Source organism: Chelon labrosus, assembly GCF_963514085.1.
Source record: "Chelon labrosus genome assembly, chromosome: 4".
NCBI classification, from domain to species: domain Eukaryota; kingdom Metazoa; phylum Chordata; class Actinopteri; order Mugiliformes; family Mugilidae; genus Chelon; species Chelon labrosus.
The window spans coordinates 6,910,975-6,923,739 of record NC_140340.1 but is presented as its reverse complement, the minus strand read 5'-3'; the positions used below and the strand labels follow the sequence as shown (position 1 = coordinate 6,923,739).

General features: G+C 42.2%; 2 protein-coding genes across 2 annotated transcripts; both read right to left on the bottom strand.

Moving 5' to 3' along the window:
• On the bottom strand, positions 1-5,201 carry mcrs1 (microspherule protein 1). The gene is made up of 14 exons (XM_084543568.1): positions 5,066-5,201; positions 4,250-4,401; positions 3,938-4,076; positions 3,677-3,841; positions 3,425-3,534; positions 3,191-3,299; positions 2,837-2,975; positions 2,383-2,458; positions 2,235-2,263; positions 1,828-1,920; positions 1,643-1,725; positions 1,449-1,536; positions 482-609; positions 1-386 (listed from the first exon to the last, which is right to left on the bottom strand). The coding sequence occupies exons 2-14, from the start codon at positions 4,399-4,401 to the stop codon at positions 300-302; spliced, it is 1,398 nt and encodes a 465-aa protein (XP_084399694.1). The 5' UTR covers positions 5,066-5,201; the 3' UTR covers positions 1-299.
• Positions 5,202-6,204: 1,003 nt separating this feature from the next.
• cyp27b1 (cytochrome P450, family 27, subfamily B, polypeptide 1) lies at positions 6,205-12,461 on the bottom strand (the record flags this gene model as incomplete). The annotated part of the gene is made up of 9 exons (XM_084543079.1): positions 6,205-8,267; positions 8,589-8,786; positions 8,862-8,943; positions 9,033-9,199; positions 9,287-9,450; positions 9,925-10,125; positions 10,863-11,053; positions 11,484-11,674; positions 12,225-12,461. The coding sequence occupies 9 exons, from the start codon at positions 12,459-12,461 to the stop codon at positions 8,154-8,156; spliced, it is 1,545 nt and encodes a 514-aa protein (XP_084399205.1). The 3' UTR covers positions 6,205-8,153.
• Positions 12,462-12,765: the final 304 nt, after the last annotated feature.

Genomic DNA, 12,765 nt, shown 5'->3' with positions numbered 1-12,765 from the left:
TTGAACTGAGGAAAGCACCAGGACGAGTGTATACAAGTTTAATATGTTGAAAAAGCTTTACTACAGAATTTAAATACAACGTATCTGGAAAAACTGGAAAAAACAACTGTGAGTGTGTCAACGTTACAACATGAAAATATCCACACGCCGAGTACAACCTGTTATTTTGCTGCAGTCTGTTTGAAATTCACATTTCAGGTGAACGGGTACCAAAGGCCATTGTCGGTCCAATTCTTGGCAGCACTGCCTGGGATCCACATGACTGCCACAGACCCGTTCTCCTGCTGGGTGGCTGGCATTCACTGCTGCGTCATCTTGGCTGCTTCGGCTTTTATTAGTGAGATGAGTTCCAGGTTAATTAGAAACACAAAGCGAAGGCCTGCAATCTGAAGAGACAGAGGCAGATTTTTAGGGACATTTTTCACTCGGCATCACTAAAATATTTGTCGCTGCAGTTAAAAAAAAAAAAAAAAAAACACACCTCCACCACTGAGTTGTTATTTAATTTCCACTTGTTGCCCGACAGGACCGGTCTGCCATCTATGTAGATGGGCCGTCTGCCCTCATTAGCGATGAAGAAGTCTCCATTGTTCTTCAGTTTAATAATTCCTGTCAGAACAAATGGTAAACATCAATTACAGAAACAGTAACTTAGGACTTTATTTAAGCAGAATTGCTGTAATGCTAAGATTTAACCTGACAATAACATCCACACTAAACAAACTTATAGTTGAACTGGTTAAAGATAGATAGATAGATAGATAGAGTCTTTATTGTCCTATAAAGGATATTCTTCTTCACACATCAATTCATTCCATAAAAGAAAGACAGCAGCATTTGATGTTAACATCACAGTCTCATACAAAAAATCACACATCAGGTAAGAACACTGGATTCCTGTAAAACAGGCGTGTCAAACATATGGCCAGTGGTCCAAAACTGGGCCGCCAGAGGGTCCAATCTGGCCGGCGGCATGAACTTGCCAAATTTACATAGAAGACTTTTTATTTTCAATAAAAATAACTGCTATTCCTAATATGTCCACTTTTTTTTTTCAGTAAGAGTAATGGACACAGCACAAGACTGAGGCCCAGAACTAAACGGCAGACAGCAATGTGTTACAGTTAATAACAATAGTTCATTAAATGTAAAAATTCTCTTGATTTACTTGTACTTATTTGCACTAAAACAAAGTGAAAAAAGCTGGAGTTACTGTTATTTATAGGTTAATATGCTGGTATGTTACTAGTCCGGCCCGTTTTGAGATCAAATCGGGCTGTATGTAGCCCCTAAACTAAAATGAGTTTGACCCCCCACATACATGAATAACTCACTTAAAAGTCACTTAATCACAATATGTTCCGTTCAAGACTTTGTGTAAATGTTTCACTGAATCCTTTTTCAGCTGCTTCCATTCTCTGTGAGTGACAATAAACGATTTAAATCACCTTGTTTTCGTGATATTTTCCAGGCAGGTCCCTCTAGTGAAAGATCTACATCTATCTGTTTGTCCTTGGTCGCTCTTCCCAAAGTAATCTGTGCAAACACGAATGAAAAGGTTTTTAGTCAAAATACATCATCTCAGATAAGAAATTCCTTTCACTCCTTCCTTCTATTTTCAAACATGACACTTGTAACTTACCTCTCGTGACCTCATGAGGTAGCGTACCATTCGTCCCCGTAACGCTGCCAGCGTCTGGTTGTCAAAGTCAGGCATGCTCATCCCTGGGGGTAAACAGCAATCAACATAAATGTGGATTTCTCAAAACAAATGCACATACAATGTCTTGTTTGCTTGTCCTTGCTGAGTACAAGTGTATTACATACCCGTGATACTGTCCACAAGAACCTGCCAACGAGGCAACTCCTGCTCCAGCTGTCTGATCTCTCTTTTCTGGTGACGATCTGAAATCATCAGCTCTGAAAAGGGACAAATCAGTTTGTTTTTTCAGTAAACAGCAACGAGAGATTTTTAACTTTAAGATGAAGGTGTTAACATTTCCTGAATCTGAAATAGCTTTAACTCCATGGCATTACCCGCACACTTAACTCGGTTATACCAAGAAAACAAATCTATTAAAACATTTTAATTCCAAACAATGAGCAACAAAACTTCCCAAATGTAATAAACTGTACTTTACTTCCTTCACAAAATACATGACCACTGTAACTTATGCTGTGTAAGACCAACTGTACTCAAGGTGTTTTTTTCCCCCCACAATCAAATTTCTTACCATGTTCCAACACCTCATCTCTGCTCTCCCTGTGTGAAAAGGAAACTTGGATCAGTGCTAAAAAGGTCATAGACATACAACAACAATAACACTAAAATGTTATCAGCAATAAAAAGGCTGCAAAGCAATAAAAAAATAATCAATTTACTTTAACTTCACATCATCAACCATCTGCTCAGCATCAGAGAAGTTGAGGACTTGGTCGCCTTTAGGGAGGGGCTGAACTGCAACACATTATCAACACTATTAAATTAAAATTATTATTGTTATTATTCACAAATTACACACATCAGGTCTGATACCCTCCACGCCATATACGGCTATTTTATTTTATTCTATATGTCTGTTTTTTATTACATTAGGCTTATCAAAATCAAAACTTTCTCATGAATGCTATGTGTCATTTAACAACAAGCTTGTACTCTCTGAAATTACACTGTCTCTATAACCACTTGCTATAAAATGCAATAATAAAAAATAAAAAATGAGCATGAGTTCAAGATATATTGCTTTCAACTGCAGAGAAAACCAAACTGTGTTAATAAACGCTCCATAACTAATTTGAATTCAGTTTAAATGTGTGTGTGGGTTATTCCACTCACCACTCTGGTCATCCAGTAGGTAGTACTGCTTTAGCAGCTGCCAGTGCACCAGCAGGCTCTTGGGAGTTCGAGACGGGTGAAAGACACCGGGGTGTTTGCTCAAAAGCTCCTGGAACACGTCCAGTTTGGGTTGACTACTCTGTTTACAAGAGAAACCCTAATTTGAATACAACAGTCAAATGTTTAAATCAATCCTATTACTCTAAAAACATATCGTGCTGAGTGAATTACTTTTTTCCTGCAACTTTCTTTAGCCACGATGTCCCAGTGTTTCAGGTATTAAAAACAGACCTTGACTGTTATATTCTTCTAAAACTATGGACCATTATTTAAGTATATATATATCTTACTTACTGAACCAATCTTGGCCAACAGTGCCTCCTCAGCCTGACTGAAGAGAGCTTTGCTTTGGATTGCTGCAATCGCTTCAGGGTGAAGCTGGCGCATGGCCTGCCATGCCAGCCTAAACAGAAGGACAAAAGCAGGAATGTGCTTAAAAGAAAATTCAGGAGCAAACATCTAAACAGAAAGATATAAATATAGAAATATGAAGAAGAACAAGGTGTTTTTATGTGCTTAGTTTCTTACTTTGAGATGACGGGGTCATACAGCAAAGCGTACCACCTCTCTTTAATTTCATGCAAAGTAAAACGACAGCTGAACTTGACGCCCAGATGAACAGAGGTTAGGTCAGTAGTCTGAGGACAAACACAGATCAATACACAATGTTAACGATGTATGCCGTCTACATTAATATCTCATTAGTTCACCAGTTACACAAACACATTAATTCAGAGCAATGTTCATCTATTCTGACATTTAATTTGTTGTACAGCTCACCTGCAACACTGCGTTTATTAGCAGCAGGTCATCTGTAGGTTTCCATCGCCCCAAGTCTTTAGTAATATGTAAAGGCTGCTTGCTCTTCTTCACTCTTTTGGTCATAGGTGCAGGGTTTATCACCATCGTGAGAGGCGGTGTGAGAGCAGTTCCTGATTTTGTCACCTGACAGAGGCAAATGAAGGATTACAAATGTAAACCTCTATCAACTTTATCATGAGATCTTCTGAGAATCTGTGGGATTTGTAATGTCTTGCGCACCTTTTTTTTCTCACTAGACGAAGGTTCACTCCCCGAACAGCGGACGGGCTCTATGACGGGAGGGCCTTTGACTCGACTGGACGACTTCACAAGACTGCTCTCCACTAGCTCATCATCAAACTTCTTTCTCTTTATTGACCTAAGGACAAACAATACGTTAATTTCAAACATTTTAGAATCAACACACAAAAATAAAACCCAAACTGGCATTTAGGCAGCCTCAAACAAAAAAAAAAACAACTAAAATAAATCAAAATTACTGAGGGAATAGTTCCACATACAAGATATTCAAGAGTTTACGGTATATCAAACCTGGATGAACTTCTGCGTTTGGGAACACCACTGCCAAATGCTTGTGTTGCCGTCCTTTTCACATCTTTTACAAGTGACTCTTCATCTTCTGATCGACTCTGAGCACCAGCTCCGACCATTGTCGCACCCACTACAGAGTCACCTGCCTGCATCTGATCAGGAAACATATCAGAAAACTATTAAACCCACAGCACAACAACAAAACAAGCTTCATCTTTATGACAGACCCGGTGTCAGGACAAGTTCGTGTGCATGTTGTCCTCTGACAAACTAATCTGACTGGATTCAAACTATTCAGAAATAGGTCTGCCTGTGTTCACCTCCACATGAGACTTGTAAATGAAACTAAACAGTGTCACAGCTCTTCGTTAGCTAATTAAACTAAAATTACGCCAAACATAGAGTATAGTTAAATTTTTTACAAGCTAGAGGGAATGCGTGGATTTTATTCCCATACTTTACAGCCCATAGATCCGTTTTCAAGAAGCTGTGTTTATGTTTTGGTCAGTCTTGGCAATAGACTGTTGATTTAGCTAGCTAAAGTCTTTGTTTACATGCAATGTTAGCTAGAGGCCCTCTTCTTCCGCCTTCTATATTCAGTATAAAGTAATAAATTAATAACCGTGAGGATCAGGATCCTTCGCTTAGACAATATTGCGCTACAGTCCGTTTAGCTAAAAAGCATACTTTTATCAAAATAATGCTGGTTTTGTGCTGGCTAACTAGCATTAGCTTAGCTAACATAGCGTTCACTCGACAGCTAACGTTGGTCAATTAACGGGCTAATACAGACAGCTACGGTGGTTTGCAACTCACCTTTCCTCTCTGCTTTCCGTCGTGTTTGTATTTAAGTCGATAATTAGAGCTTGTGTGTTTTATTTATGTCTTTTAACAATAAGTAGAAGCCTCGGCTACATGGCTAACTCGCTCGGTTGACGTCTACTGTGCTAGCATTAGCCGCTCTGTTGTTTTCTTCCGGTGTAGATTAACCGCGGTTGCCCAGCAGCTTTACGGAGCATTACCGCCACCTTCTGGTCTGAAACAGTACAGACACGGATCACCAAGGAAAGCTTCACCGAGAAAATCACAACATTAAAATTAGTTTGAGTCTTTTTCTACACAAGGCCTAGAGTAATTTAATTATTATAATATATATAATATATTTATAAAATGTAATTAATTTAATTTCTTTTACTTGTGGTTCTTAAGAGTGTTTTCTTTTTTGTGCAACTAAGCTACTCTGACCAAGCAATTTTCCCTTATGGATCAATAAAGTTTATCTAAGACAAGTCTAACTCTCTTTTGGACCTCATACTAGTCATATCTGCACACCCATCCATGCACAAAATGTAATGTAAAGTATACATTGTACTAATTTATTACACACTTTATTGGTTTAAACACAACTTTATTTATCTTCTTAACCTCCCATAATCCAGGAACCACACCCAGCATCGTGAACCGCCACAGGGGCCCCCCACAGGAAAAGGAAACCTACTTTTTCTAGCAGCCTCAATATGAGAATTTATTGCATTTTTTTGTTTAATGGACCACACCTCATCGGTCTCTTTTTCTTTTCCCAGCAGGAATATAATAGGTTTCCATTATGGTTTTATGGTATTTCCAATTCCCTCACAGTATAGGATAACACTCTCTAAAAATATTGATCTTTTATGGGCTTTTAATGTGAATGCTCCAATAAATATTTTGAGGTTTGATACTGACAGCTGTATTATACTGTATGTAAACATACTGTATAATGTATGTGCCAGTCGGCTTGAGACTTAATCTGCTGCAGCTGATGGTGTTAAAATAGATTTACGGTAAATAGCGACAGAGGGGAATCTTTCTACAAAAATCAACAAATAGGCAAAGATCCAAGTGGAAACCTTTTATTGACATTTACAGTAACAGTTTCAACAATTTAACATGTGTTAAATTAGAATACAGTGTTCACATCCCGAAGCCTATTATTTACAAAATTACGTAATATCACTCACATTAGGTTTAAATGAAAAAAATATTAGACAAATAAACACAATATAAACAGATTTACAAAGCCTGAGTGCAGAGTTTGGGATTTTAGTGGCATTATGTTCCTACACAGGAATCATTTCAACAGCTGCCTTTTATTATTTTTTATTTTTTAATAGAACCCATCACTAAAAGTTTTCCCATTAGCACCGTATAAATATTGACCTTTTTTTTTAGTGGAATCAGATGTTTTCAACCAATCCTCGACATACTGGTAACTATTTTATTAACCATTTCAATAAGGTAAACAATCTGAGACCTTTTTCTACAACCTGGATGTCTTCTAATTATTATCTTACAGCCTCGGAGGTACCATCTCTAACTCGTGTGAACTGAAGTTGAGATGCGGCTCTAGCCTTTTCTGAATACGACTGAAGTGCTAAACATAGTCGAGTATTTAATAGGTGTCAGCTATGTGTGGTATATATTCCTAACTACGGAGGAGGGGGTACAAAAATCATTATTTAAAAATAGTTAATCTACCTTCCTAACAGCAGACCTAGCAAGGTTGTGTGATGGTTTATGTGTCACATTTGTAATGATATTTAAAATGTTATGGTTGTATTACGCCTACGACTACACGGATGAAGAGATATCCTTCCTCTAGATGACAGAGGGTCTTTTGTAATTGTAGCTTTTCTCAATTGTAGAAGTTTATTAAGTGGTGTACCTCAAGGAAGGTGTCTAGGACCACTTCTGTTTTATTTAATTTTTTTCACGGCTTGTCTACAGGTGTATCGTAACAATGGACACTAATTATTACACTGCACCTTATGCTGCAACCTCATGCTTGTTCAATGGTGGCATATGATTGGATTAAAACAAATAAATGTGCCTTAAACATATTCAAAACTAAAAGTACTGTCAATCGGGGCACGACACAAATTGGTTTCTAGGTCTAAAGTGGAGTTATCCATGGTGAAGCCATACAGAAAGTTAAAATGCTGGACCAAGTCACTGACACTCACATACCGATCACAGACTGAGCACACTGATACAGCTGTTAGTGATATGGGCCGAGGCATCGCTGTCAAAAGAAAGTGCTTCCCCCTACTTACAATCACACATTCTCGGATCAAGTTTCTAAATGATTCATTTTGCGCCACGTACACTACTGCTTCATCCGTTTGGTAACAGCACACTCATGGTAGCTCAATCAGAGCTGGAGATATTAGACACAGCGGCTCCATGTGCTAGTCCAAGACTCTCTCGCTGCTCTTGAATAATTTAAAGTGCACTGCGTTATCTCAGACTCTGAGAGACATGTAATGTGCCCTCTTAGTGTACCGGACATATGCATAAACGCTCTGGAAAATGAAATGTTTGCACTATCAGGGCACACAGGAAATGGCTGATAGTACACAGATTTCATAATCCGATTTAAGACGGGGTTATCAGATTCAGGGAAAATCTGCTTAAACGCCATGTTTTGTCAAATTCCAACACAAACAGAGACTGATAAAATAATAATCTGAAGACTGTCTGTTGAAAACTACAGAGAAGATCCCTTGTTCGCTCTTAGCCTCTGTGCAAATAAGTACTTAACGGTAATGTTCTTTTTGAAATAAACACACTGGTAAATTTGCCGTTCCACGTCTCCCAGTGTGAAGCCACAGCGATGAGCTGTCAGCCCTCACCCTCCTTTCATTCGCCCTCCAACGCCGGACGGCCCGAACACACTAGGTCACAGGTGAGGAGGGCTTTGGTCTTCGTTGCGTTGAAGGTCGAAGGTCGGCTCTGACACGAACCGCCGCTTTCAGCCGAAGTCAGCAGGCCTGCGGTTCCTGTGATAACGCCGCCTGCTAGTTCTCCCTACCCGCCGAGGGACTCACGTTCACATTCACGCTACTGATCAGATCAGGAGAGTAGGTCATCGTTCAATAAACTGGAGGTTAATGACATTTTCAGGAACTAGAAGCGTTCTCGTCATGGGCTTCACGGAAACCCCTTCTGGGTCCGGCTTCACGTCGAACTCTGTCAGGATCTAACCAGAAAGAGAGACGATTAAGAACAGCGCGAATTAAATGGAAAAAAACAAAACAAACTAGTGCTGGGCAGTAATCCCAGGATTAAGTAATCAAACTAATGAATTAGGAAGTGGATTTGCACAATTACTTAAAGCACTTTCTTCTTGGTTCTTACATTTTTCCAAGAAATGTGCGGCACTTAACGGCTACTTGTTAGATAATTAAAATAAACTGTGTAGTATGTTCCAGAGTGCGTTACTCATACTTCATTGTGACAAGCCTCCTCCAATTTATGCTGTATGTTACACAAACAATTAGACGACGTCAAGCCATCTCACCCTGGACAGAGCAAGGTAGAGCTCCAGCTCGGCGATACGGCGACCTATGCAGCTGCGCTTTCCCACGCCGAAGGGCACCGAGGCGTACGGGTGGTGACTCTGGTCCTTGTTCAGCCATCGAGAGGGCTGGAAGTCGTCCGGGTTTGGAAACACGGCCGGATCCCGTGACGTCGCAAAGTGGCACAAGGTGATCAGAGTCTGGAGGAGAAGATTTTATGGTCAGACTGAAAGCTCTGAATAGAATTTTGGGGGATGAATGGTGTTAAGACTCACATTTTTAGGGATGAGGTAGCCTCCAACTTCAATGTCTTTTTCCGTAATGACCCTTGCGTTTGCAGGAATAACGGGGTACAACCTTAAAACAAAAGGTTCGATAATGTAAGCAAAATTACATACAACGGATTCAAAAACGTCTTCAGATAACTCAAACACCTTGAGTTATACCTGAGCACTTCTTTGACGGTGGCCTTCAGGAGAGGCATGCGGGCCACGTCTGCAGCCTCTGGTATTTTTCGGCCCTCGAGCACGGTCAGCACCTCCTCCCGGATCGCGGCCTGCACGTCCGGGTGACGGGACAGCTCGTACAGCGACCAGGACATGGTGCTGGAGATCTGAAACAACACAGAGGAGGACAGTTTTAACTGCATGTTTGACTAAAAGCGGAATCCATTGAAGAGGATGAGAGGAGTTGTTCTTACTGTGTCAACTCCTGCCAGAAGCAGCTCTGTGATGTTGCTGTAGACTGTTTTCATGGGCAGCCCTGTCCGGGACAGGAAGTAGGTGAGGTAACGGCCCTCCACCTTCTCTCCTCGAGCAACTTTCTCCGCTTCGGCCGCCAGACGCTGGTCGATGTGACCCTTAGCTACAAGCAGAACAGAAACCATAATGAAAAATGTGGAACATGCACTGTTAATGCATTCATTTGCTCATGCTGAGACACTGCAGTAAGTCTGGAGCTTTTCTTTGTAAAGCGAGATCAAGTTCTTAACTCCACGACAAGACTTCCCGCTCGTTTTCGCCGCAGATGATCTTGTGGTGCGTGAGGGTTAAAGACTTTAATCTCCTGCTTTCTGATCTAGCTCGGACCAGTGTGATTATTTTAAACATGTTTGATGTCTCGGATCTGCACGAGTCTTTAATGTGCTGTAAGAGCGGTAAAACCAGCAACAGCCAACGAGAAGTGAGGAGGACTTAATTACATCAAGTGTTTTTACATCCATGTTTGTTTTGGTTGGACTAGCTTGTGTCCGGCATCTCCAGCTTTAATGCGAGTAAGGAAAAGCTTCTTTATAATACCCTCTACAATCTCTGCAACACCCGAAGAGGAATAACCTACCAAAGTCAAACATGTAGTCCCAGCACTGACAGAACACGCTCCAGGGTTTGGGGAACAACTGGTGCAGCCAGCGTGGCATGGCCATGGTGAGAAGCGTCATCACGAACATGGTGTTGATGGACTGGATGAAACGTTCCGTCTCCTCAGGAACAACACGATCCAGGCATCCGATTCTGGATTCAAACAGCACAGAAGAGATGCCTGTCGAGAAAACAAAAAAACAGTAGATGAGACAAAGAGGAAAAGATGCAAACAGGCTTCTATTTAAACACTCTGGAGACCAGGACATGTTTGTAGGAAGCTAGCTAATAGCTGGAGGAAAAAAGCCATTCTTCAAAGCCACCAGACTCCATTAACAAACGCAGTGATTTTAACTGGGAGACCGCAGGCTGGTCTACTGCTTCCTGACTGTGTTTAAACTTTAATTTAAATCTGAATTGACACCCAATCAAGGCCTTGTTTTAGATGGTTTTGTCGCTGAATCCGTCCACAGGAGTTCTTTGCTTGGAATTGTTGAAAATATTACAACCTGTCATGCTTTGACATTCATTCATTCATTCATTTTCTGTAACCGCTTGTCCTCTGGAAGGTTGCAGGGGGATTGGAGCCTATCCCAGCTGTAATTGGGCGAGAGGCGGGGTACACCCAGCACAGGTCGCCAGTCTATCTCAGGGCTAACAGAGAGATTCAGAATCACCAATTAACCTAACGAGCATGTCTTTGGTCGGCAGGAGGAAGCCGGCGTACCCAGAGAGAACCCACACAGACACAGGGAGAACGCAGAAAGGCCCCAGTCCCCAGAACCTTCTTGCTGTGAGGCATCAGTGCTAACCCCCACACCACTGTGCTGCCCCCATGCTTTGACGTGCATGTCTAAAATGTGGCACACTTTGTAGTGATGCACGGCACTGCTGCAGCACGGACGCATGAAACCTCACCCTCGAGGCCGAAGCGGTAGAACTCGCTGGCGATGTCGGTGACGAGGCCGTGGGGACGTCTGCAGTGGCGAAGTTTGGCGAGGAGGTCGCTGACGACGCTGTTCAGGGTTTTGTCGTAAGCTTCCACCGCCTTCGGCCGCAACATGTGCTTCCCCAGGAGACTTCTCACTGCCTGCCACTCCTCCCCCTCACTGTCAACACACACATACACACAATTAACACTGACATGCTGCTGTGCACTTCAGCTTGTTTAAGGTTTCAAGGCTGTTTAACTGCTGTAAAGAGGTTTTTGTCGGCTGCACTTCATTCACATTTAGAAGGGAGCTGAAGAGTGGGAGCTGACACTAAAACTTGGCGTACAGTCAAAGGGTGAATTATTCAAACGCCGGCTTCTCACTGTTGCACTTGGTGAAATCTTAGACTGTGATTAAACAGAGTGCCTCACAGCACTGCTGTTTCCTGTCTTGTCTAAAACAAATGAATTAATGTTTTAAGAAGGATGATGTGGTGTCATCCCATTTACAAGAATAAGGTCCCTAACCAGATATCACTTGTTTCTTGTGGCTTCTTTGAAAAATAATCAGGAAGGACTATCATGGGTGGAAGCAGAGTCCTACTCACGAAGTCAGAAGTCCACAGTGATGTCCTCTGAGCTTCCTGTAGTCCTTCCAGGAAGACAGGTCCGAGCGCATGGGGTGCTGGCCCTCCTGCCTCAGCACCTGCTCAATGAGCGCCGGATCGGCCACATGAACTGTCAGGATGGGGCCGAAGCTCGCCTTCCACATGGGGCCATACCGCTGCACTCCTTCCAGCTGAGACACGAAAGACAAAGGCTTAACCTCGTGTTAAAAAAAAAAAACAAAAAAAAAACAAAACAAAAAAAAAACGCTGCAGGCTGCAACATGACTGGCACCGTGTCAAGATGCACTCTCCTCTAGTTTAAAGCTCGGCGCAGAAACTCCTGCAGGCGTTTTTTTGATGCACTAATGATTAGATAATTTTCACTCAATATGCACCACTTAACGTGCACAGTGTGACACGTTGATAGATGATGGTTAAATAACTGCAACTTGCATACTGAAGCACAAACGCCTGGAGACTGACTTTAAAGAGATTAAGAATATTTATGCATTTTTTTATTTAGTAGCCTAGATGTGCTGTTAGATTTTAATTCAACCAGGTGAGGGGGAAATACATGTTAAATGTGAATAAATAAGATGTTAAAAGTATGTTTTAATGCGTAAAAAGAGCGTGTGCGTAAAATTACGTGATGCAGAATTTACTCCATGATTTTCACTAAAATTCTCAGTCGGTCAACTGCAAATATTGCATTTTTCTTTTCTCTGTAACTTCATCTCTTACTTGTAACTCGTGCAGCCGTGACAGACCCCGTTTGGCAAATAAGTCCCAGGCGAAGCTGGCGACCGACGGGCCGGGCATGTCGTCCAGCGTCCTCACCTCCTGCCGCTTGGTCCCCTCGGGACCGGCTGCTGCTGCTGCTGCGCCCTCAGCCCACCTCTCCATCCACTTGACCAGGGGGAAGGCGCTCCGGCCGGATACTCTTAGAGCTTGCTGCAACATCCTTCTCACTAAGATCATGGAGCGGTGACCGGACGCGGGTCTGTCGGATGTCGGTGCTCATTTTGTTTGCCCGGCTGGAGGCTGTATTTATAACGCGCGACCTGCTCCTCGAACCCGGGGAGAAAAAGGAGTAAATTTCCCTATTCTGGGCCAATCATGGGGTGTAAATGCGGCCCAGGCCCCGCCCCGTCGGGGATGAAACTGCGAAGGCGTGAGTCGAGAAGAAGGTGTGTCCAATCAGAGGGCTGAGCCTGGACCATCCCAGAGACAGCACACGTGGAAGCCCTGGATAAATAATACATGAAACTGTTCCTCCTTATCT